General features: G+C 49.1%; 1 protein-coding gene across 2 annotated transcripts; it reads left to right on the top strand.

The window, feature by feature from the left end:
• The first annotated feature begins 417 nt into the window (after positions 1-417).
• Positions 418-24,056, top strand: Camk1g (calcium/calmodulin-dependent protein kinase IG). Of its 2 annotated transcripts, NM_182842.1 has the most exons (13): positions 418-468; positions 8,612-8,732; positions 10,623-10,751; positions 14,196-14,270; positions 15,691-15,829; positions 16,330-16,453; positions 17,611-17,686; positions 19,311-19,423; positions 20,121-20,199; positions 21,667-21,754; positions 21,985-22,409; positions 22,983-23,099; positions 23,227-24,056. In NM_182842.1, exons 2-12 carry the CDS (start codon positions 8,641-8,643, stop codon positions 23,071-23,073), a joined length of 1,431 nt encoding a protein of 476 aa, NP_878262.1. In that variant the 5' UTR covers positions 418-468; positions 8,612-8,640; the 3' UTR covers positions 23,074-23,099; positions 23,227-24,056. The 2 variants fall into 2 exon arrangements, with proteins under 2 accessions (NP_878262.1, NP_001416643.1); NM_001429714.1 differs by lacking the exon at positions 21,985-22,409.

Raw genomic sequence — 24,056 nt, 5'->3', positions numbered from 1 at the left:
CTAATCCAGCAACTGCTGTGTAGAGTGGAAACTGAGTCAGGCAGTCTCAAATAGCTTCTCTGCAAAAATCTGTTTACACTTCAGGGAGGAAATCGCAACTTGATCTCACATTGTTTTCTGTTATTCACACATCAACGTAGACAAAATTTATGCCCAACAGCACAGTGTGTAAACAACTACTCAGGCATTAAAGGGTTCTTTCTGAGCTTTTTTTTTTTTTTCAGTTTCCTGGGAGGGAGGGAGGAAGAGCAGAGCCCAGGAAAGCAAGGAGAGATAGAAACCACTCTAGCTACTTTTACTCCCCTTTAAGGCTGCCTGGTTACAGTCCTGGGAAAGAAAACCCCTGTATTCCTCCCCTTTAATTGGGTTTATTGTTAAAGCACTGGGGCAGCTAATCCTCACAGACCTGTAGGAGCAGGCTCGCTGGCCAAGATCACAGACTGGAGCACCTTTCTTGTGAGCCCCTGGGTAAGACAGCCTGTTTCTTCTCTGGTCTCTGGGGAGGTTATCTTGTTGACACGGAGGAGAGGGAGAGGGATTGAAGACTCACCTCCTTTCAGCCCCTGTCAGTCTCTCCTGGCTCTTCTAGTCTCAAGGGTAAGTTGTAGCGGAAAAAGAATGAGGACCTGATAGGTGCTTCCTGGGGAAGATAGCTGATCATTCCTCCTGAGCTGGCCCAGGAGAACCTTCTGCATTTATGGCATAGACAGGAATAGAAGAGCATTGTAGCCAGTGAGATAGATCCTGGGTGTTGCTGAGAATGGGAGGGGGTATCAGGACCTATAGCCCCTAAGCATCCCTCTTCCAGATCACCCTTCATCCTTTACCTCTGGGTCCTAACTCACCTATCAAAGGAGAAGGCTCACCCAGCCCACAGTAGCATCCTTGGTGGGGATGGATAGATAGCTTATGGGTACAAAAGCCATGGTAAATAGCCTGTGGCTGCTCTTCAAGCTGGGGAAGAGATGGCCTCAGGCCTTGCAGCAAGCAGGGTCTCTATGGCAGGGCTCCTTCCCACCCCTGCTGCTGTATTAAGATGCAGGACACAGACAGAAGCTGAAGCTGTCAGTCATAAGCAACTCCCTTCACCTTCCCCAGGGGCTCATCCGCCCCTGGAGTCTAAACTTCCCCAGTACGGCTCTGTGGGGTACTCAAGAGTAGGTTTGGATTTGCCACCCACCCTAGCCTCTTCTCTCCACGTTAAGTTTGACGCACAACATTAACCCTGAGACTGGAGGAGGTGGCTGCAGGGCCAGCTGCAGTGTGAGCCTGGCCAGCCTCCTGCTCTGGAAACAGAAAACCGATAGGGAGGACAATCTCTGAGTTGGGTCAAGAGGGTCAAGCAGGTTCTGTCTCAGGTAAGGAATCTGTGCCAGATCACAGAGCACAGTTGGAATAGAATCATCATTCCTGTGGACCTGGGCTAAGCCGGGGCCAAAGATGAGACCCATGTCTGAAACAGACCAGAGTATAAAGTGCTTAGTAATAGCTGATACTGGCACACTTTGCAGTTGGCAATGGGCCTTTAATTCATCCAGCGATGGACTAGTTGTCTCCCCCGACCCCAACACACTTAGTATATAGAGAAGTAAGGTGATTTCCTGCTTGCTATAAAGCCAGCTGCCGCTGGCAACCCTTGTGTCCTGGCAGCCTTGAACACCAGTCCTTTCCATGTTGCTCCTGTGTGTGTGTGTGTGTGTGTGTGTGTGTGTGTGTGTGTGTGTGTGTGTAAAAAGAGTACTGTTTAAAGATGAGAAGAACTTTGGAAAAAGCCTGAGGGCTGAAGAAGCAAAGGTTTAAGATGGATCCAGGAGCAGCGCAGGCAAGAGACACTGGTCCCCAGCTTCAACAGTGAGAATTTGAACACTGTAGGAGACTCAGTCTTTATGGGATCATTGAAGCCATGTGTCTCCCAGGAATAAGTCAGGTGCTATGCAGCATGGCAGTGTCATAAGGAGGAAGGAACAGTATCCCATCGGCCACCTCCAGAAAAGAGGCAACAGGTCCTGTGGTACACTGACAAGGACACTGGGAGCCTTAGAATTGGACTTAAAGCCCACTACAGCCACATGCTATCTGTTTGATTTAGGGCATTTCCCCCTGAACGTTGTTATCCACCAGTATCTCAGCTATAAAATGGTGTAAGGTAGCAGGGAATCCACAATAGGGATCATACCTGCAAAATGTCTAGTACTGCCCTGCCTAGGGGCTCAGTCCTTCCCTGATTATCCCCTGAGACATGGGAGCAATTCTGGCTAGAAGGAAGCAAAAAGCCTCCCTCTCTAAAAGGAGGGCTCTTGTCTGTTCCCTCTCCCCCATACACACGCACACCCAGCCAGAAATAAACTGCCACACGAGTGCGTGCGAGTGACGGCACCCAGCCGCAGCAGCCTGCCAGCGCCAGGGAGTGAATGAGCTAGCTGTGGCATGAATGAGAGGAGGAGCAGTGGAGTCTGAGGGAAGGCTGTGGCTGCTGCTACAAACTGCAGGCACGCTGCCATGGTCGGCAGCAAGGGGGCTGGGGCAAGGCAGCTGCCAGCCAGAAAGTAGCAATGGGGGCAGGATTGCATGCACAGCCTATCCCTGAATGTCAGAGCTATGTCCCCAGACAGAAGGTTTGTAACTCCAAGCTATTGATGCAGCATCCTGAGTCCAGCCTGTCTGTCCTGTGCACTCCTCCAATATGGATCCTTGTTGGTCCCTTCTGAGAGCCCCAGCCAAGTGCCTGATGATGAAATTTAACAGGAATGAGTCCCAGGCCTGCATAGAGGAGTCACCTCACGCATGAGCATTAGGTACCATAGCCATCAATGTTTGACACACACAGAGACGTACAGGTGATGGTCATGAACTCCTCAGGACAATGTGTGGCATGTGGAGAAACATTTCAGGCTGGTTTTCCTCTCAGTTTCTCAGCTGAAGACCATGTGCATTATGGAGTTTGCACCTGGGGCTGTGCTATAGCAAAGTGGTCTGTCTCCTAGCCCTTCAGAACTGCAGGGAGATGTAGCTCACATTATGAGGGCCCTAGGAGAGCTGTGATGGCGTCTGGACAGCAGCTTCACATCTCCCACAATGCCCATCCCTACAAGGATGTCCACCAGTAGATAAACCATCCCCTACTGCCCCTGCCCTTCTCCCATGCCTGGTGTTTGGCTCGTGTATCATACTGTAGGTATGCTCTGCGATGCTGGAGAAGTTGTGCACGTGCTTTGATGCATTTGACCTCATGGGAGTACTGAGTAATGATTGATGATAGCTATTCCCATTCTGCAGACAATGTAAACTGAGGAGGCCAGTGTAGTTACGACTAAGCAGCTACCCTATTCTCCTGGCTGTCACCTGTGTCCCAACCTCTCAGCCACCAGAGCAAGCCATGGAGAGGGCTCTTGCTTCTGCCCTGAGACATGCATGCTCAACCTTAAGCTGACTTGTCAAGCTGTAAGATGATTTGGTTGAGCTTGCGTGTGGAAATATGGGCTCTTATTTTGTGAACAGAAATTTGCATGCAGAGCTGGTAACAAGGGCTAAGGATGAATGGAGTAGACCTACGTGTTCCTCACAAACATGAGGCTCTGGGGTCCTGACGGCTGATGAGCCGCTGGTTTGCAACCCATGAGCTGGACACAGTTTATGCCAGCTGTGAAGATGTCACCCAGGCCTGTGACACCACAAGAAGGGTAGGGCTGAGGTGGATGACAGTGAACTGCTGGGAATTTCGTGTATTCCTCAAAAAGACAAAGTAAAAACCAGTATTGGGGAAGGCCTTGCCTTCGTGAACCCAATGCATGCTCTGAGCAGACCCAGGTCCCTGCTGCTGCTGCTGCTGCTGCTGCTGCTGCTGCTGCTGCTGCTGCTGCTGCTGCTGGGTATTAAGGAATTATTTCATCAAGGAACTGTGGGTACTGCCAGGGAAGGTTGCAGTAAGCACATGTCTGTCATAGCACTCAGAGCCTTTCTGGAGCTGATGTGAACCAAGACTCTGGGCACAACCTCCGTGCAGTAAAGCTACCTAATCACAAGAAGTTTCTCTCAGGACTTAGAGCCATGAAACAGACTTCAAGGACTCATCTAGTTAAGTGTCCATCTTTCATTAAAGATAGAGGTCAGAATTCAGAGATATAAAGTGATCTGTCCTGGGCTGCACAGCAGCCAAACCATGATGGGAGCATCTAGTGGGTCCTCAATCCAGAGTCTGGATTCCAGAGATACAGATACAGAGTATCTGGTAGGGGCCAGAGTTTAGGAACTTGTGGCATAGGTCAGGAAAACCTCCCGTCTTTCACCCTCTGGACCAGTATAGTCTAATGATGTGTGGCTCTGTGGATGTGTGTGCTCCTGCTTGGAGGCAGGGTGCATATTCTTATTAAAGATGACACAGCTGATAACCTCCCTCCCAGTACCCCCAGGCCCTCAATGCCATGCTTTCAACAATCCCAGGAGAGGAGAGCAAAGAAGCCTGAGGGTGGCTGGGAGTAGAGTTCTGAGGTAGAGCGCTTGATTAGTATGGGAGGCTCTGGATGGACTCAATCCTCAGCACCAGAAAAGGAGAACAAACCTCGAGGTACCTGACTCTACTGGGGTTAGTGAGACCCAGTGAGGCACATCCTTACTAAGAAGCCTCAGGCAGGAGTGCTGAAAGTATACCAGTGTCTCCCGTGGGTAGAACTGAGGAGAGCCATTATCTGCACATTTAGAACCACAGTGATTACACTCAAAGAATCTCTGTCCCCCATTCTCACCCTTAGGGCATGTCTAAGCCAGCCAAGGGACACCATCTCATCCCTGCACTGTGTGCATGGGATGGAGGGAAGGGGTCTGAATTGAATGCCTTCAGGTTACAGCACAAGGCTTCCAGGACTCTAGCAGGGCACCACCAACTCTTTGAATAGTTCAAATAGCTGAGAGGAGACCACGAGGAACAAGGGAGTAGTAGTGAGAAGCTCCAGGAAGTGTGGGGTCATGTGTACTCTGCACATGATGGCAGTGAGGAGGACATGCCCCATCTCCCCAAGAGTTCTGTCTAGGTATAGTATGGACCCAGACCAGATGGAGCTAGAAAGGACAGGATAGTGAGCCCTAGGGGTCACCAGGAAGAGGTCTTTTGGCTGCTGGGCTCATGGTCCAAGTCTCTCTCAGCAGCCTCTCATCAATACCCAGGCTGACTGCCAACACGAACCAGAACGCCTGTCCAGGAAGTACAGAAAGGCCTCATACATGCCAGGGCTGTAGTTGTCCTGCGTGTCCTCTGGGAAGAAGTGTCCCCTTTGTCTCTTCCCTTGCTACGAGCTTAGAAAAACCCCAGGAGGCTAGGAAGACCAACCTGAAGCTACAACAGCAAGACTGGCTATGGGATTATTTCTAGAGAAGATGATTACCGGAAACAGAGGGGCTTCAGAGTGCCAAATGCATTGTAGGAGAGGGGAACTGAAGAAAAGGCAGCCCGACTTAGGTAGAATGTCCCAGAGAGGTTCTGCTGGCCAAGTAATGGACTCAGATCCCATTAGCCTACTGATACCAGGACAGTGACAAGAAGCAAGGTGATCTGGCTCTCTGCTGCCATTCTGCCTCCTTCCCACTGAGCTTCGGGAACTTTGTATTGAGGGTTTCAGTTGGGGCGCCACCCTCTACGCAGGCTCAGAACAGTGCAAAGAGTGTACCCATGCATGCTTCATACCCACCTTGAAGCCCAGTTCCTATCTGAGGCCACCCTGATCAATCGCCAGGGACCAAGGCTAGCTATACCTCCTCCTGTGTGCACCAGGCTCAGTGATGAGCCCTGCATATTGAGGATGCTTCACCTTTAGGCTCATTCCCTAGCACTTTATCTGTTTACCTGTCCAGCTCCATAAATGCAGACCTACTAGACTGCAAGAATTTGAGGGCCAGGGTTGTGTCACAGAAAGATCTGTATTCAGTTCTGGGTAGACAGGAGGCATTCATTCGATAAATGCTCACCAAATGAGAGAGTGTCACCTCTATGATTCAGAGATGATCATATGTGAACACAGTCATTTTCCTTGCCAAGAGTCTCTGGTATAGAATCCTCACAGTGATCTCACTTTGTTGAGGAGTGAGGGGCATGAGCTGAGTACACAGGCCAACATGGAGGGTGCCTCTTGAAGGCCTCCATGGAGGTGAAATGTGTCCTAAGTCTCAGAGGACTATGTGGGAATTGCTCCTCTAAAACCCAATGGCAGTTGTTATGGAAAATAGTATGAGGCAGAGGGCCTTGGAAGCAAACCAAATAATATTAGTGCTCAGGGTCTCTCTGAATTTTTGTCTTCCACCGAAAGATCTGGATTGCTGAAGTCACGGGAGAAGAGGCCGGTGAGGCTGGAACAGGAAGCAGCATGTCCCAGCTGGGGGTGTAAGCAGCTCCTTCCCTACCATCCTGTGACCACTCCACCTGAGCCTGGGCCCCCTTCCCAGGAGGTCTCTGTGACTCCATGGATTGTGGGAGTCCCTGAAGGTGTGGGTCCAGATCTGGGCCGCTGAGCATTCCACACAGATAATGAAGCTGAGTTGTTAGGACTCTGTGTATGGGAGGAGCGGTGGGCGGGAAAGATGTTTTCTATGGCTTCGCCTCAGCTAAGAATACTATGTTTTTAAAGCTATTTAGGAGCGATGGGAAGGAAGGAACATTGAGCACAGATCAGCTAATGAGACCTGGGAGCCTCCTACAGAGTGGGCAGTCATTCTCCACAGCTCCTGCAGGGGGAGTGATGCTCACAGCTGAGGTCTCCAAGCCCAGGCACCTTCATTAATTAGCCCCTCACTTGGAACAAGCTCCAGCGCTGTCGTTCTGTACAGGGGGAAACCAAAGGAGAAGCAAACCAACTGCCTTTCGTGCACCTTTAGACATGCATACCTTTTACCCTGGGCCCTGCCTTCTTCAAGACTGCCCACTCATAGGATATTCCCCAATAGGAGATTGTCCCTGGAAGCTCACAAGAGTGACACGCTCTCCTGGAAAAAGCTCAAGTACAAAACTTCCCCTTCCTTTTCTTTTTCTGGCTGCCCGATAGGTGGGGTCCAGGCATCCCCCACACCAGGGACCCTGAGAGATTTGGAATTCAGAATCCGCAAAGGGCCTGACACCCTGTCCATCATCAGAGCACCTGCCCCCACACAGTCCAAGAGGTCAATATGGAGCAGAGAGAGGATTTGAACCCAGGTTCCAAACCTGTGCTCTTCATCTGACACAGAGCTGCAGAAGCACAGGGTTTTGTGCACACGTGTGTAGGCATGTGTGAGTGCAGTGAGTGGACATGTGTGAAAGGCCAGAGAACAGCCTCAGCTGTCATTCCTCGGGGGTGGGGATGGGGTTGTTTGGTTTGTTGTTGCTTTGTTTAGTTTTGTTTATCGACACCTAGAACTCCCTGAGTGGAACAGGCTGGCCCAGCAGTGAACCCAACCAATTCACCTATCTCCACCTCCCCAGGGCTGGGGTTACAAGCATGCGCTGCTCTCTTCAGCTTCTCCTAGAGACCAAGCACAGGTCCTCATGCTTCCATAAGCACTTTGCAGTCTGCTTTATCTCCATCGCCTTCTCAAAAGCCTCAAGGATTTTATGGGCATTTGTTTTTTTTTTTTATTTAAGGCAGGATCAGAGCCACTGTCTAAAAGTAATAACCACTAGGCACATTCTCCCACCCCTCTGTCTGGTTCAAAGAGAACTGGTCTTTCCTGTCACTCTCAGACACTCAGCAGCCATGCACCCTGCTGTCCTGGCTTCCCCACCTTGGGGTCCTCCTGCTTTATTTTTCTCTGGGGAAGCAGCTCTGTGCAGTTCTCACTTGTTTGACACCTTTGCCAGCTTCAAGTCTCAGCTGAAATCCACCCTGCTTACAATGCCTTATCTGAAGGCAGCCTTGTTTGTCCCCATTATGCACCAAGTCTCTGGCCACTTAGCCATTCACGAGGGAGTTTGTGGGTCAGCTCATTGCCTGCTTTCTTTGCCTGGCTACCTCAGGAAGGAGGGCCGTGTGTTCAACCTGTCTATTATCACGCATCCATCCCCTGGAACATTACAGGTGCTTCATGCAGCCCCAGAGATCCGATGCAAAGGAGGACTTGCTTCAATTCAGATGCTAACAAAAATCTACCCAGCTCCCTGTGTATGCTGTGGGGGTGGCAGGGGAAACACACTGCTCCTTTGCAGAAGCTGTGGCAGGTAGGAGTAAGAACAGGAGACAGAGCTGTGATGATAAGAAGGGGCCAGGCTGAATAAACACACGGAGTTCCTGGGCTCAGCTGGGACGCCCAAGAGCTAGATGTAGCATGTAAATCTGTATGTTGTGTACCGCCACTAATGCTCAGATTACCAAATGCCATGGTTTCTCTTGGGTGTCCACCTTCAGTCTATACTCCTGTTGCATCTAGCAAACAGATACAGAGCAGTCATTCAGTGGATTTGCTCTAGCAATTTTAGAATGTAAGTGGGAGAATGTTCTTATTTTTGCCACTTTCCAGGTTCTGCTCCCAGTCTTTCCTTCTGGCCGTTACATCACGATTTGGGTGCTTCAGATTCTTTCACAACCTGTTCTGTCTTATATGAGAAACACACTGATAGGGCCTTGTCTTCTTTCCCTCCCTCCCTCCCACGAAGCTTCCCAGGCAGCTTCAACTCTGGAGGACATGGGGCGAAAGGAGGAGGAGGACTGTAGCTCCTGGAAGAAACAGACCACCAACATCAGGAAAACCTTCATCTTCATGGAAGTGCTCGGATCGTAAGTCCTGGGGCTGGGCCTCACAGGGCTGGGCTGCCTGCTGTTGGGGGTCAGCCCCTGGAACTCTCTTGGTTGCATTAAAAGACGTGGGCAGAATTTCATGGCCCTGGAATTCGAGGGGCATACAAGGTACCTGTTAATTTAGTGCTCTGGAGCCTGCAGGAGACACTACTCCATAACTCTAGATGACCCCGATCATACTCCTAGATCTGTAGCAACTTGAGGATCCCTGACCTAATCACAGAAGGAAGGGATTGAAGAGCACTTCCCCAAAGCCCATGTCTTTAGAACATTTTTCCTGAGCCTCCCTTTTGGCTTCCTCATTTTCTCTGCCATGTGATCAAGTCAGCCTCAATGTCCACTTCCAACAGAAGAGAAGGGGTTTCTGTGGCCCAGAAAGTGGGTGGGTTCCTCACCCCCAATAGCTTCCCTTCACCCCTCCTCTTTTCCTTATTCCAGTGCTTTACAAATGCTGGAGCCCATGGTGTCTGGGCCTCCCCTTGACAGCAATCACATGGCTGACTGACTCCATGTGAGGCTGCATGTCTGGGGCAGACTCGACATTCAGTCCCTCCTGTCCCCAGGAGGTCACAAGCTCTGACGTAGGCCAGCCAGCAGCTTCAGCCACCAGTCTTCGCCTCTTTGGAGCACCAGCTGGTCAGTTAATGAGCCAGGGATAATTGGACCTAGGCAAGCGAGGAGTCCACAGGCTACTCCCTGGAGCAAGCTTTCTAGCCAGTGCAGTCAAAATGTCACTTGATCCTGCCCTGGCCAGGAGGCCATGACCTTAGACGGTGGCAGAAGTGCCAACACTTTCTGCAGACAGATGGGCACCAGGCACCGCTGAGAGGAGACTCAGCCTGTCTCCACACAGGGAGATGTCTGGCTCTGCATGCACAGGAAGACACAGTGTCCATGCTGGTTGTCAGAGCCCTCGCCTTCCTTCAAGGGCCTTGCCAACCTGGGGGTGGCTAGAAAGTGGCAGCTGGTAGGAAAGAAACAGGGCGCACAAGTGAATCAGAAATTATTTGCTAAGCAGCCCTAAACTAGAGAGAGGTGGAGCAGGAAGCCCAGGCTGACAAGAGCTGATACTGCGCTGTCTGCTAGAAAACAGCCCAGAGGCAGACATGCCTTCTCTCTTGGTGCTCTGGGAAACAAGCAAACCTTAGAAAAACTCAGGAGCTATCTGAGAGCAAGCAGTGGCTTTACCTTTTAAAGTAGTTTAGGAAAAGGCGGGGCGAACTCAAATAAAATCCCTGATCTTAAATCCAATGGTTAACATTTCACTGCTCAGTCATGTCTGTATCCTTTAGATCCACATCTGCAGATTCAGCCATCAGAGAGTCAAACGTAGCAGGAGAAAAATGTGTCTGTTCTGGACATGTACATGTTTTCTCCTGCCCTCGTTCTCTAGCGACACAGCATACCATTCACCTCAAAAGCTAAGAGTCTACCTATCACAAACCTTCAAGTTCCAGCTTCCACCCCTAGCTCACCTGACCTTCTGATGGCTGATGTACAGGGCCCTTCATCCCTGGAGCAGGTCTCTTTTCACTGTATGTGAGTTCGTTCTCTCCTGCCAGCCACACGGCACCACAGTGATGGGAAGTGCATAGGCTCTGGTGAGCCTTGATGGGGTTTGCCACATGGAGAAATGTCCACAGTTAATGCAGAGTCTGTGGGGTCACCTGGTCCCCATGTCTTTCCCATGTGATCTGCAAGGGAGAGAGAGCACACTGGTGTGTCAGATAGGCAATGGGCACCCCACTCCCGAGTTCACAGTGACAATGGAAACTTGTCAGCCACACATTCCTCTTGTACACTTTCCCTTGGTTTCTGGCTCTCTTCCAAGCCAGAGCTACATTTTCTGTCTTGGCCTCTTCCCTACAGAGGAGCGTTCTCAGAGGTGTTCCTGGTGAAGCAAAGAGTGACTGGGAAACTCTTTGCTCTGAAGTGCATCAAGAAGTCACCAGCCTTCCGGGACAGTAGCCTAGAGAATGAGATTGCTGTGTTGAAAAGGTGAGTGGGCACCATGGCTGAAACGGGGCGGGATTGGGGCAGGTGCAGCTGTGAGATTCCCACCTGCCCTTCCCAAATTACGTTTATGGCAAATGAGCTGTATTTCCACAGCTTGTGGGTACCATGCGTTTCAAACTGTGTCAGGTTCATCAGCTGCTAAGCCCGGGCAGCTGTGCCAGATGAATTGTTTCCTCACCAAAGGAACTCATTGGTTCATACATGTAGGCCAGAGAGTGATTAGCTCAGAGAGTCAAAAGCCAGCTGATGGCCAACAGCAGGAAGAATCAATAGCTGAGGAGGTAGCAGGAATCCTTCTGGCATCCATCCATCCATCCACCCATCCATCCATCCATCCATCCATCCATCCATCCATCCATCCATCCATTCATCCATCCATCATGCCCCAGAATTAGCCTTGGTTGGATCCAGAGAAAACCCACAGGGAAACCTGCCCAAGGCTACACTGATGTATCAACAGTGTTCACAGCAAGACTCTTACTGTGAGCCTATGGAATGTCTGTGACCTATTCAAAGTGTGACAGGTGACCCGTGATCAGAACCATTTGATGAGGCAGACATTGCCCAGCTGAAGAGAAGCACCAATAACTACTTCCTTTCCTATGATTGGTGTCTTCTGCAATCCAGCAGAAAGTAGTGTGTGGAAAAGGCAGGTTCGTTTTTGGCTGTCCCAGGTGCTTGATGAATGTGAATTATTAGATATGTTTTCAAAGAAGAAAGACTTTGATGAATGAGTAGAATATCGTGAACAAGGAGGCAGAAAGGAAATTCAAGAGTCTTTGCAAACTTTTGTGCAGAGTCATGGAAGTGCACGGAGAGAGTCTGTCCTAGAATCACCACAGCTTTGAGTGGGTAGCATCAAGGACAGGCAGTGAGAATAGAATGTCGAGCAGAACAAGGTTGGCAGAGGGTCCTAGGATCAAGGATGCTGGCTTTATTTTATGAACAAAGAACTGACTGAGGGCTTAGAATAAGGGAACAGAATTGGAATAACAACCACCCCCTCCTTGGATGTAGAGGAAAGTGGGTTAGGAAACCAGCCTAGAGGATGGGAGACCCATTATAAAACCCTCACAGCAACTTACACTGGGTTAAAAGCCTGAGTGGCAGGATTTTGTGAAGACAGGAAGACCGGACACAGAGCCACCTCAAGGAAAGAAATGATCCAGTTTGGGGTTAGCCAACAGGAGTGCAGAAGAGAGGAGCTTTTAAAATGATCCTGAGACTAAGCCAAGTCCCCAGTAAGCAGGAAGAGATGCTGTTGATCAGAGTAAGGAACAAAAGGCCTAGACGTCAAGGAAACAGGAAGAAACTGGTGGGAATATACGCAACATACGGAACATAGATGTCTCTATGTAGATTATCTCTACATGGAAGAGCTTGGTGGACACACTGTGGTGATCTTTCTCACTGCACTGTATCAACAGCCTAGACACCCAGCACACATCAGTTCTTTGCAGAAGTTAATACGGGCATTGCTGGCATGTGAAGGCAGTGGAGTCCTTAGGAACCACAGTATCAGCTCCAGGGCTTAAAAATACCTTAAATAACATAGCTACCAATGGCTACACCTTTCCCCAAGCACACTATACTATGTATTTTCTTTTTTTTAAGATTTAAAAATTTTTGCAATGTATTTATCATCATCATCATTATTATTATTATTATTGTGTGTGTGTGTGTGTGTGTGTGTGTGTGTGTGTGTGTGTGTGTGTGAGATGAGCGGGCACTGGTGTCATGGTGGACATGTGGAGATCTGAGGCCCTTTCAGGTTTCAGGGATTGAAATCAAGTCAAGTGCCTTAATCACTGAGCCATCTGTGCTTTTCTCTTTTAATCCCCACGCAACCATATGAGAAAGATGCACTTTTCAAACCAAAACCAACCAACCAAACCATAAAAGTGAGGATCTGAGAAAGTCAGATGAAGCTAGGATATGCCAGAGTCAGGTAAAGTCCTAGGCCCATCTAATTCAATCACAGCTTCCCAGAGGCAGTCTTCCTCCCCAGGCATCCACAGAACAGCTGCTAGGGAAGCCAATCCTCTTGCCTGTCATGATTCTGCTTAACTCTAGGGCAGGACATCACGACAACCCATAGAGCAGACCATTTTATGTGGGGTATGTGCATTGTGGGCTATTTAGCAGTCTTTCTACCTCTACCTTTTAGGTAAGGGTAATAGCCACAGCCCCCACCAATAACAATCAAAATTACATTTCCGGAGGGGTGGAATAATGGCTCATCAGTCAAGGGTACATAGTGCTGTTAAAAGGGACTCAGGTTTAGTTCAAAGCCCCTATATCAGGTGACTCACAAGCACCTATAACTACAGCTTTAGGGTATCTAACACCCTCTGGCCTCTGTAGCTATCTGTATGTATATGGTGAAGATAAATTCACACAGACACTTATGCATGTCATGTGTATGTGCATGCGCACACGTGTGTGTGTGTGTGTGTATGCACACACAAATAAATACTTTTTTAAAAAGGAAAGTTATTTTTGAAAGGTTATTTATATGTTGCTGGCTATGGTGATTAATGAGCTTAGCACTTGGAAGACAGAGGGAGGAGGATCTGCACAAGTTTGAGACCAGCCTAGTATACGTGATGATTCTAGACTAGCCTGGGTCTAAGCTACATAGAAACACTCTGCTGAAAGAAAGGAAGGGAGAGAATGGGCAGGAGAGAGGAGAGGGAGGAGAAGGACCAAAATCCACAATGCAAAGAATAATTAGAAAGATAAGTAAATGCTTGGAAGATAGATATAATATAAAAATAGAGGAGGGATACATAAGAAAGATAGATACATTGATTGACGTGTTGATTGATTGATTGATTGACTGATTAATATATAGATAAATAATACATGGATGCACACATGTCCTTTAAGAGGTAATAGCACTGATCTAAGACATTCCATAGAATATCAGAATCTGCCTTTTTTCCTATCTCAACACACTTTTTGTGGTTACTTATTACTTTTCTTGTTACTGTGACAATCTTTTTGTGGTTACTTATTAATTACATTTCTTGTTTCTGTGACAATCTTAACACCGGAGGAAAACACTTTAAAAGGAGGGGCTTGTTTTGACTCACAGCTTGAAGGATCTAGTCCATCAAGGGAAAGAACTGGTAGGGGCATGAGCTATCTAGTCACACTGTATCCAAGTCAGGAAGCCAAGAGATGAATGAGGTGCTCAACTCACTCTCTTCTTTATTCTTTACTCAGCCCAGGGGATGGTGCTGCCCACATACAGGGGATCTCTTTCATCCTCAGCTACTTTGCCTCAGCAGCAAGGCTTCTCTGAGACACGGTCCTCTTACACGTTGCCATCCAATAATCGATACAAACTTTGAGTCTGAGTCTGCACATTTTGTTCGGATCACCTGAATCCTGTACCCATCCCAAGATTCTTACCTTTTGCAGGATCAAGCATGAAAACATTGTGACCCTGGAGGATATCTATGAGAGCACCACCCACTACTACCTGGTCATGCAGCTGTAAGTGAAGATGACCCTCCCCCCGCTCCCCCCCCAACACACACAGAGGCCTAGCAGAGGAGGAGAAGGGGAGAATAGCTGCCAGATAAAGTCAAGAACTAGACTCAGAGGCTTTGAGATGCTGTCCTTCTGGATCACTGTGCCTCCAGTGCTGGGCTGAGGGGTCACACTGGGCTGGCTGTTGAGTTGGTTCTGCCAGCACAGGCTTGCAGTTGTTGGGTGTTTCCTACCAGCAGACAGTAGGTGTTCACACTCTTTGCTGCTCATAAGGTCTTCTGGCACCTCCCAAGCACTCAGCCACTGAAGAGGAAAATGTCAGGCATAATGTAAACCCCAGAGCCCTTCTTTGGCACCACTATAATGTATCTATTTCTATGGACTTGATGGTAAACATACTAACATAGGATAACTGTAACATACTAACATAGGATAAATGTAACATACTAACATAGGATAACTGTGACATACTAACATACTAACATAGGATAACTGTAACATACTAACATAGGATAACTAACAGACTAACATAGGAAAACTGTAACATACTAACATAGGATAACTAACATACTAACATAGGATAAACTGTAAGAGTAGAAATCTTAGGTAGATTATTTCAATGCAGCATAAAGAACAAATCTCTCAAGAGAGTTCTGCTTAAGTTAAATGCAAGCTATGTGGTATGTCCTTCTATAAGACAGAAATGGTTCTTCAGTAGAGTGATCTCTGTCTGTCATTGTCACAACCAAGTAAGAGTTGTACCTGCTTTGTGTGGCACCAGGTGTGGAGATGCTGGAATTGCAAGGTGTCAGGCCTAACATAATATCTAGAGGTATTAAGAATATAGTAAAGGAGAATAAAATCTTTCATCAGAGATGGTAAGTTCTCTAGCACTCCAGTCTTCTAAAAGTGACTAGAAACTCCTAGAAATGTAATATAAATGACTTCAAAGAGAATGGAAAGTCAGACTTTATCTTTAAGCTCTAAAGTCTTCTTCCCCCAAACCATTCAAAATTTAAAATATATTTATATCCCCATCTGAAATTTCAGCAACAGTTGCTCAGTTTTCCCTAATGAAGAAAGAAGTCCCATTGTAAATATGTGCAATTAATCTCATTTTCACACTTTGTCCAATTTCCAATCCTTTGCTCAGGTAAGCAATGAAGATACCCACAGGAAGGAATTCCTAGCTTTTCCAGGTACTCTAACCAAGGCTATTTGAATTATAATAGAAGCTTCCAGAAAGAAATCAGCCAACACTTGAACCAAATGACTCCTAGTGATATCTCAGATACCCAATGTTCTGAGCCAGCAGTGAACACTCACAGCCCACTTCAGGGTGCCTGCATGTACTTAAAGCCCATGGCTACAGAGAAGTGCCTGGCCTTTGGCCTGCTATGGAATCAGATTCTTGTGCCCACAGTGTTTCTGGAGGTGAGCTTTTTGACCGAATCCTAGAGCGTGGTGTCTACACAGAAAAGGATGCCAGTCTGGTCATCCAGCAGGTCTTGTCTGCCGTGAAATACCTTCATGAGAATGGCATCGTTCACAGAGATCTAAAGGTGATGGGGCAGAGGTGCTGGGTGGGAAATACATGTCACATGAGAGTGTTAGCCTGATTGGACTCACAGGCTTCATCTACCCTAAGATTCCTTATGCTGAGCATAGATGACCATTGTTCAACTGCACCTTGACCTTTTCAGGGACCTTTTAAATGTTCCCTCATTGCAATGTCAAAGTGACCTGCAGCCACAGTCAAATTCAAGTATAACAGATACTAAGGGTCTAAACCACAGGAGGTACTGCAGTAGGCTTGGGGCATAAGAGACCATTAACTAAAGGTTGGGTCCCTCAAAATGCAGTCTAGAGTAGTTGGGAGTAGGGAGGAGCAAAGACAAGACCATAAGCAAGATGAAGAGTTGTAGAGTGCAGAAGCAAGGGCACAGAAGGGAGGGAGGGAGGAAAAATAGGCAGAGGGGCTGTGGCCTCTGAGTTGGGAACCCAGGACTTCTTATCAAGGACAGTACGCTGTGTCTATGCTGTGTGTCTTCTCCTTCGGCAGCCTGAAAACCTGCTGTACCTCACCCCTGAGGAGAACTCCAAGATAATGATCACTGATTTTGGCCTATCCAAGATGGAGCAGAATGGAGTCATGTCCACAGCTTGTGGGACCCCAGGCTATGTGGGTGAGTCCAGGGGCAGAAGAGGGGAGCCATTTGTCTGTCTAACCACTAGTGTTGCAGTTAGCTCTCTGTTGCTGCGAAACACCTTGACCAAACAAGGACAGGGCATCATGAAGGGAAGTCAGGGCAGGATCTCAAGAAGGAAACTAAACATAGGAACTGAAGCAAGAGGCTGTGGAGCGATGCTGCTACTGGGTTACAACCCATGGCTTGTTCAACCTGATTTCTTATGCCACCCATTGCCAAGGGATGGAACCACACATAATAGGCTGGGTATCTCATCGCACATCAATCCTAAGTAAAAAAAAAATGCCCCACAAACCTGCCCACATGGACCAATCTGATAGAGACAGCTCCTGAAGTGAAGTCCCCTTTCCCTAGTAACTCTAGCCTGGGACAAGTTGACCAGCACAGCAGTGATATGACTCACAGAGAAAGGTGACTGTGTATAGACATGTTCGTCCATCTGACTTTCTTTACAGAGGTTGCCCTGAACCCTTCCAATAGATTCTAGGCACACTTCCACCATCACAACAACCGTGAGTTGGCAGAGAGCTGAGGTTGGGGCACTCGCCTACACTAGAACCCCTAACTGCTAGGAGTTTGGATCTACAGGATGATGAGTTTTGCCCCAAGGGTATGGGCCTCTCCTGTAACGCCAGGAAGCACATGGAAGTGGTGGAAGCTGGGTATTGTTCCCACTCAGCTGCCAGGACTCCTGAAAAGGGAAATACCTGACAAGGCACTTGGTGTTAGCTGTCCTGGGACCCAAGAGGAGGAAGGGAAAGAGAGTATTTATCTAGCCATCACCTGCTGGGCTCAGGAAAGTGGGAGGCAAGGCCCAGACTTCTAGAAAGAAACTGTTCTTTCTAGAAACTGAGAGTGGTCTGATGAGAGCAACAAAGCTGGAGACCTCTGAGCTAATGCAGGAGTCAGAAACAGCTTATGGGAACTCCCAGATCGATGGAGGAGCAGGTCTCTTCTCTCAGGAAGAGTTAGTCTGTCTGGGGAGATACGGTCCCCACCTTTGGGGAGTTTTCAGTCTCATGGATATTCCCTACCCCATCCCTCTATCCCCTACATCCCTTCCCTATTCTCTACTCCTCTCTCGGGCCTCCTCTCTTGTCCCTAGCCCTGAACCTACGATTGATTTCCTACAGCTCCAGAAGTGCTGGCCCAGAAGCCCTACAGTAAGGCTGTGGACTGCTGGTCCATTGGTGTCATCACATACATACTGTGAGTAAAGCTTGTGTCAGTCCACACTCCCTGAGATCACAGGGTCTGCTCACCTCTTCTCCTCCTAGGCATCTGTGTATGCATGTGTGAACACACGCACACACACACACACACAACCACAGAGAGAGAGAGAGAGACAGAGAAAGACAGAGAGAGACAGAGAGACAGAGAGAGACAGAGACAAAGAAACAGGAAGAGAGAAGGAAAGAGAGAAGGGGAGAGAGAGACAGAGAGAGACAAAGAGAGACAGAGACAAAGAGACAGAGAGACAGAGAGAGACAGAGACAAAGAGACAGAGAGAGACAGAGAGACAGAGAGACAGAGACAAAGAGACAGAGAGACAGAGAGAGACAGAGAGACAGAGACAGAGAGACAGAGAGAGACAGAGACAAAGAAACAGAGACAGGAAGAGAGAGAAGGAAAGAGAGAAGGGGAGAGGGAGAAGGAGAGAAGAAGGGAAGGGCTTATGTTTATAACTTCACTAAGCTCCACCAAGCCATGGACAGAACCCAGCCTGCACTCATTCTTCAGGTCCCTGGACTACCCTCTTCCTGGGGACTGCATTCCCATCCTCTGTACAAATATGAGTCCAACCACCCTGTAGAACCATTAAGGAAACGAGAGATCAAGGCCTAGAACCCATGTAGGCTGAGGTACCCCAGCTCCCCCGACACAGCAGTGACACCATCTGAAGGCAACATTGTAAACTAGAGGTTCTCCTGGCATTTTCTCTTCTCCACACATGCTCGGGTGTACATTTCCTAGCCTTCGCATGGGTTCTCCCACAACATGCTCTCCCCACCCCCATAGCAGCCAGCTTTGTTCTCAGGGAAATAACACTTGCCTCTGTGGATTCTGTTAAATTATTCTCTAACTTGTTTACTCGAATAACGTCTATCTGAGTCATCTCCTAGGCTAGGGCCGGGGGATGTAGCTCAGTTGGCATCATGCCTGCCTCGCATGCATGAAACCCTGAGTTCAATCCTAGTACAATATACAATTAAGTGGTAGGAAGAGGGCTAGAGAAATAACTCAGCAATTAAGAGCACTTGCTGCTCTTCCAGAAGACCCACATCAGGCCTGTAACTCCAGCTCCAGGGGGATCCGATGCCCTCTTCTGACCTCTGTACATACCTGCACATATGCAACACACAGACAAATGTATAAACAAATAAATACAAATAAAACATCTTTCTTGAAAAAACAACCTGGGCATGGTAGCACAATATGTACATGAGAGGCAGAGGGAGGAGCAGAAGTTCAAGGCCGTCTTTAGCTACACGGCAAGTTTGAAGTTAACTTGGGCGACATGAAACCCTGTCTCAAAGAGTAGACCAAAACAGCTTAATCCCTTGTGATGTTCCTCATCCTTCACAAGGATCCTTTGTAGAGAAGACCCAGAGCCAGAGGAAGTGAGGGCCCAGTGGGCAGATATCCTGCAAAGAGCCCTTTCAGAAAGCTCTCTCCAGGCCTCAGCTCCACATGGGCTCTCCATGGGAACAGGCGGGACTACCTCATAGTGACACTGCTGGTCTGAGACCTTTGCTGACTGTAGATTGTGCAGTGGGAGGCTAGATAGAGTGGTTGGTTCAGGGAGGACTACCTCTTCCCTGTCTTCCTGCAGGCTGTGTGGGTATCCCCCTTTCTATGAAGAAACAGAATCAAAGCTTTTTGAGAAGATCAAAGAGGGTTACTACGAGTTTGAGTCTCCATTCTGGGATGACATTTCTGAGTCAGGTGAGCATGAAGGACAAAGCGGAGGCCACAAGAGAAAACACCTTAACGGAGAGGACAGTCCCTGGGGCTCATAGCAGAAGCGGACAGGGAGAGTAGAGAAGTCTTTCCCTGGTTCAAAGGCCAGGTGAAGTATTTGAAGATAGGACCCCAAAGAGGAGGGTTACAGGCAGGGGTGCAACCTCAGGTTAGGAACTGTTCCTGATGTAGGAGAAGGTGGCATGCACGCTGTGTGAGAGAAGGCAGCAGCATGCATATTGTGAGAAGGGAGCATATATACTGTTGGAGAGAGAAGGCAGCACACATGCTGTATGTGAAAAAAAAAATGAGCCATGTCTGCTTGTAGAGCCTGGTAAGTGGTGGTCAGAGCTGGAAGAAGCCAATGCTCACATGTTGGCCCATGTGTTTACCAGCAGATGCATGCACACACGTGCAGGCACACTGGTGTGACGGCACACTGCTGTGACGTGACTGGCAAGGCTCCTCTGTACGTGTGAGTGAGGCTGCCTAAAGCTCTCTTCTTGGTGGCTTACGGTGGGTCGTTAGGTAGTTTGGGTTTTTTATTTTTTTTAAAGGCTCTTAAAACTGTCTCTTTAGAAGATTAGCTAAAGATTCATTCGCCGCCTCCCACCAGCCCGGAAGTGAATTTCTTTCAGTCATGAAATCCCATCCTTAGCTGAGTCTCTGATTTTCCCCTTAGCCAAGGACTTTATTTGCCATCTGCTTGAGAAGGACCCAAATGAACGATACACCTGCGAGAAAGCCCTCAGACACCCTTGGTAAGTAAGAAACGGTGTGGGCTCTGTGTTCTCCTTTCTGGTTCCCAAAGCCAAGCTAACTCCCAGGACCCCCTGGGGCCAGTTGCCCTGAGACATCAAAGCCAGTGCTCATCAAACAGTCCCAGATGGCCAGCATATACCCAGTGTGGCCTGCATGGGCCAGCTACATGCTCTAACCACTTCCAGAAGCAAAGGCCAGGGGTTCCATCTTCAGGTTGAATGTCAGATCCCCGAATAGTTACTAAAGAGGCTGCCTGTCCTGAGTGGCAAGTTGCTGAAGTTCAGAGTATGCCTAGCCTCCAAGAGACTTAAGTCTGTCCCTAGTTCTAAAGATGGTGATGTGTTGTAAACACACACACACACACACACACAAAACACACACACACACACACACACACACATCATGTGACTTTACAAGATGATAGACTCTTGAGGCACAGTCTTTTCATACTACTCCCTCTCCCCTGCTCAGGAACTTAGAGTTGTTCCCACCTCCTCCCAGAGCAAGCACAGAATCCTCACCTCTCCAGGCTTTCCCTGATCTGATCCAGCCTTTTTTTCCTCCAGTGCCCACGGTTCTAACCAACCATCTCTGATTCAGACAGGCTCAAGAGCTGGGATTCTCCTCCTGCCTCCCTCTTTTGTCACACCTTTGGTCACCACAGAAAATATCCTTCCTCTTGACTTCCATGCCCAGATCCCTGCCCTGAATTCAGCCCTGACTTCTTAGTCCACACAGACCTTCCATTTCTCCTTTTAATTACAGCAGCTTGCCATGAATTTTTCTAGCCAATTGCCTAAAACACCACACAGCTAGAGTAGAGGCTCTTGGAAACCAGGGCACCACCTCTCACTTATTCAGGTCCCTGGTGGCTGTGCCAATACTGTGCACGTGTCGTGTATCTGAGGAACACTTAGAGACAGGTAAAATAAGAGGAAGAGAGGAGGAAGGGGCAGCCTGCGTAAGGTGGTCTTGTGGAGGACATCTCCACATGGACTTGCATCTGATCAAGGATAAGGGCCAGGGGGATCAGAGCCATAGTGCCCTAGGATGGACGCCAGGGTTTATACACGTTCTGTAAAAGAACAATGGATGAACAGTTGAACTTTGCCATCAAGGGCATCTCCTCATCACCGCTGAGGAACACATAAAGAACCATGGAAAGTGCCTGTCAGTGCTCATAGCTTCACCCAGTGAACCATTGCTTCCAAAAAGCAGGTGATGGGTAGATTGATCCCCAAAGCCACAGTTTGTCAACCCTGTTCTAAAAGGTTTTGATTTTGCTAAAGCATACGCCCCTATGACCCCTATGACCTGCTCAGGAAGTTATAGAAGTCCTTTCCTTCTGGAGTCACCCTCTCCTGGGATATATCCTATCAACTTAACATGGTCCTGCATGCACAGAGCCCTGTCCAACCTCTGAGCACCAGGGCCACCTGGTAACCAAGTCCCCTCCCACATGCTAGGATTGACGGGAACACAGCCCTGCACCGGGACATCTACCCATCTGTCAGCCTCCAGATTCAGAAGAACTTTGCCAAGAGCAAGTGGAGGGTGAGCTGTGCTCAGAGGCTGAGCATTCTGTCCTGGGCCCTGGGAGGTTAGACTGTCTGGGGCTGGTGGATGGGGTTCCTAGGGCATCCCTCTCCCAGGCAACAGCAGTACCCCGTGTTCTCTGTGAATTAGGAAGTGGGAGGGTTGGTTTCCAGAGGCCCCAGGGAGAAGAAAGCAGGAACCCAGCAGCTTCGGGCAAGAGCACAGCCAGACACTCTCTGCCTCCTTAGCAAGCCTTCAATGCGGCCGCCGTGGTGCACCACATGAGGAAACTACACATGAACCTGCACAGCCCCAGTGTCCGCCAAGAAGTGGAGAACAGGCCACCTGTGTCCCCTGCTCCCGAAGTCTCCAGACCAGGCTCCCATGACAGCTCCATCACAGAGGCTCCCATCCTGGACCCAAGCACACCCCTTCCTGCACTGACCCGACTTCCCTGCTCGCATAGCTCTCGGCCTTCAGCTCCTGGTGGCCGCTCACTCAACTGCCTGGTCAACGGTTCTCTGCGCATCAGCAGTAGCCTAGTGCCCATGCAACAGGGTCCCCTAGCCACGGGGCCCTGCGGCTGCTGCTCCAGCTGTCTAAATATAGGGAACAAGGGAAAGTCTTCCTATTGCTCTGAGCCTACCCTCTTCAGAAAAGCCAACAAAAAACAGTACGTAGTCTCAGGCAGTCAGCCTCACCCTGCTCATCTGTTTCAGAAGGGACTGGAATGACTTGCTGAAGGATATGACTGCAATGGCCAGGCCCACTGTTAGGTAGCTACAGGGTGGAAGGAACTCTGGGCCCAGGCAAGGGAGACTTCTGCTACCAGCCAGAGAAACCACTGCCAGCCATCTCTCCCCTCTGGCTTGAAGTCTGCTCATCTGTAAAATGCCTCACCGAGGTATGGTAGAGGTCAAGCGGAGAGGCAGGCTGGGCTTCAGCCAATAGTAGAGTACTTGCCTCACATGCATGAGACCTTCAGTCCTAAGTCCTGAAAAAAAGAAAAAAAAGCAAAAGGCAAATGTGTAAAAAAGAAGTACTGTACTAGTGTTCAATTCTCCAAGTTACCAAGGCTTCCCAGTTTGGGGCAGGAAGGAGGAAGGGAGCCCTGGAGGTTTTCGCAGAAGGGTCTCTGCTATCAGAACTTTAGAAAGGGATGGTTAGGCAGATGCCACGTGTGTGAAGAACATGTTTTCCTTCTTGCCTCAAATAGTTCAAGGACTCTACTCTGTCTCCTTTCCAGGAACTTCAAGTCAGAGGTCATGGTACCAGTGAAAGCAGGTGGCAGCACCCACTGCCGGGCTGGGCAGACTGGGGTGTGTCTCATAATGTGATCCCAGGAGCCCGTGTGGTTTTTCAGGTAAGTTCTGAGGCTAGGGGGCCAAGCTGGGGAGTAGAGGATGTGACTTCTAGAAGGGAAGACCCACTCCTGGGGTTAAGAGAGGAGCTGAAAGCCCTGCAGTCACTCAGAGTGCTTCCCTTTTCAGGAGACACGTCTAGCTCTTCTCTGCCTCTCTAAGCTGGCGTCTGCTCTGAGGAAAGGGAGCAGCAAAGCAGGGATAGCCGAAGCGGCTGGTCTGAGGCAGTAGGGGTGTTGCTGCCTGGGCAGACACTCGCAGGAAGTCCAGAGGAGCTCCAATCCTGGACGTTCTCTGAGGCCACAAGCAGGATGTGTGGTCTGCCTCCAGCATCCCAGCCTCCAGGTCTCCAGACCTGCCCATTCCCTTCCCCACATCCTATGTGCAGTGGCTCTGTGCAGTGTCCATAGATAGTGCTCATCTGGGTCCGTATTGTTTGTTGTGAAAAGCTTTATGGGCTGGCCAGGCTGTGCCACTTTCTTCAAGCAAAGCCATATGGAGTCTAACTCAGACTCCCTGCTCTGCATACTCACTCCGGCCTCTCTGGCCTCATGGCCAGATTGAACCCGTTATCATAGTACCTGCCTATCCGCATGAATGCCAGCCTGCTTCAGGGGCCTGGGAGCACTCACAGCTCTAGTCCTCCCCTCCAGGATTAGCTTCCCACTGCACTGAGACCCAGGCCACTTCAAAGCTCTCCCTGCCTCCGCCTAACAGCAGTGCCCCCATTCTCCATGGTGGAACGAGAAAGCTGAGACTATGGACTGTGAGCCTTCTCTCCCAGCCACACACCTCACATATCCCTAACTAAGGATTCGGGGACTATTTCCATGTCGGCCAGGTCTCCTCTGGCTCCTTCCATTCCCCTGAAGGTCAGGTGCATTGTTCTGTCTCTCTGTGTTCTTACCCTCATACCCTCAAGCTTCGTGCTGTGTTGTGCTCAAATAAAATGGACATAT

This window comes from Rattus norvegicus, chromosome 13 (assembly GCF_021556685.1).
Source record: "Rattus norvegicus strain SHRSP/BbbUtx chromosome 13, alternate assembly SHRSP_T2T, whole genome shotgun sequence".
NCBI lineage: Eukaryota > Metazoa > Chordata > Mammalia > Rodentia > Muridae > Rattus > Rattus norvegicus.
Note: the sequence above shows the minus strand (reverse complement) of the source record. Positions and strands in the feature narration are given on the sequence as shown.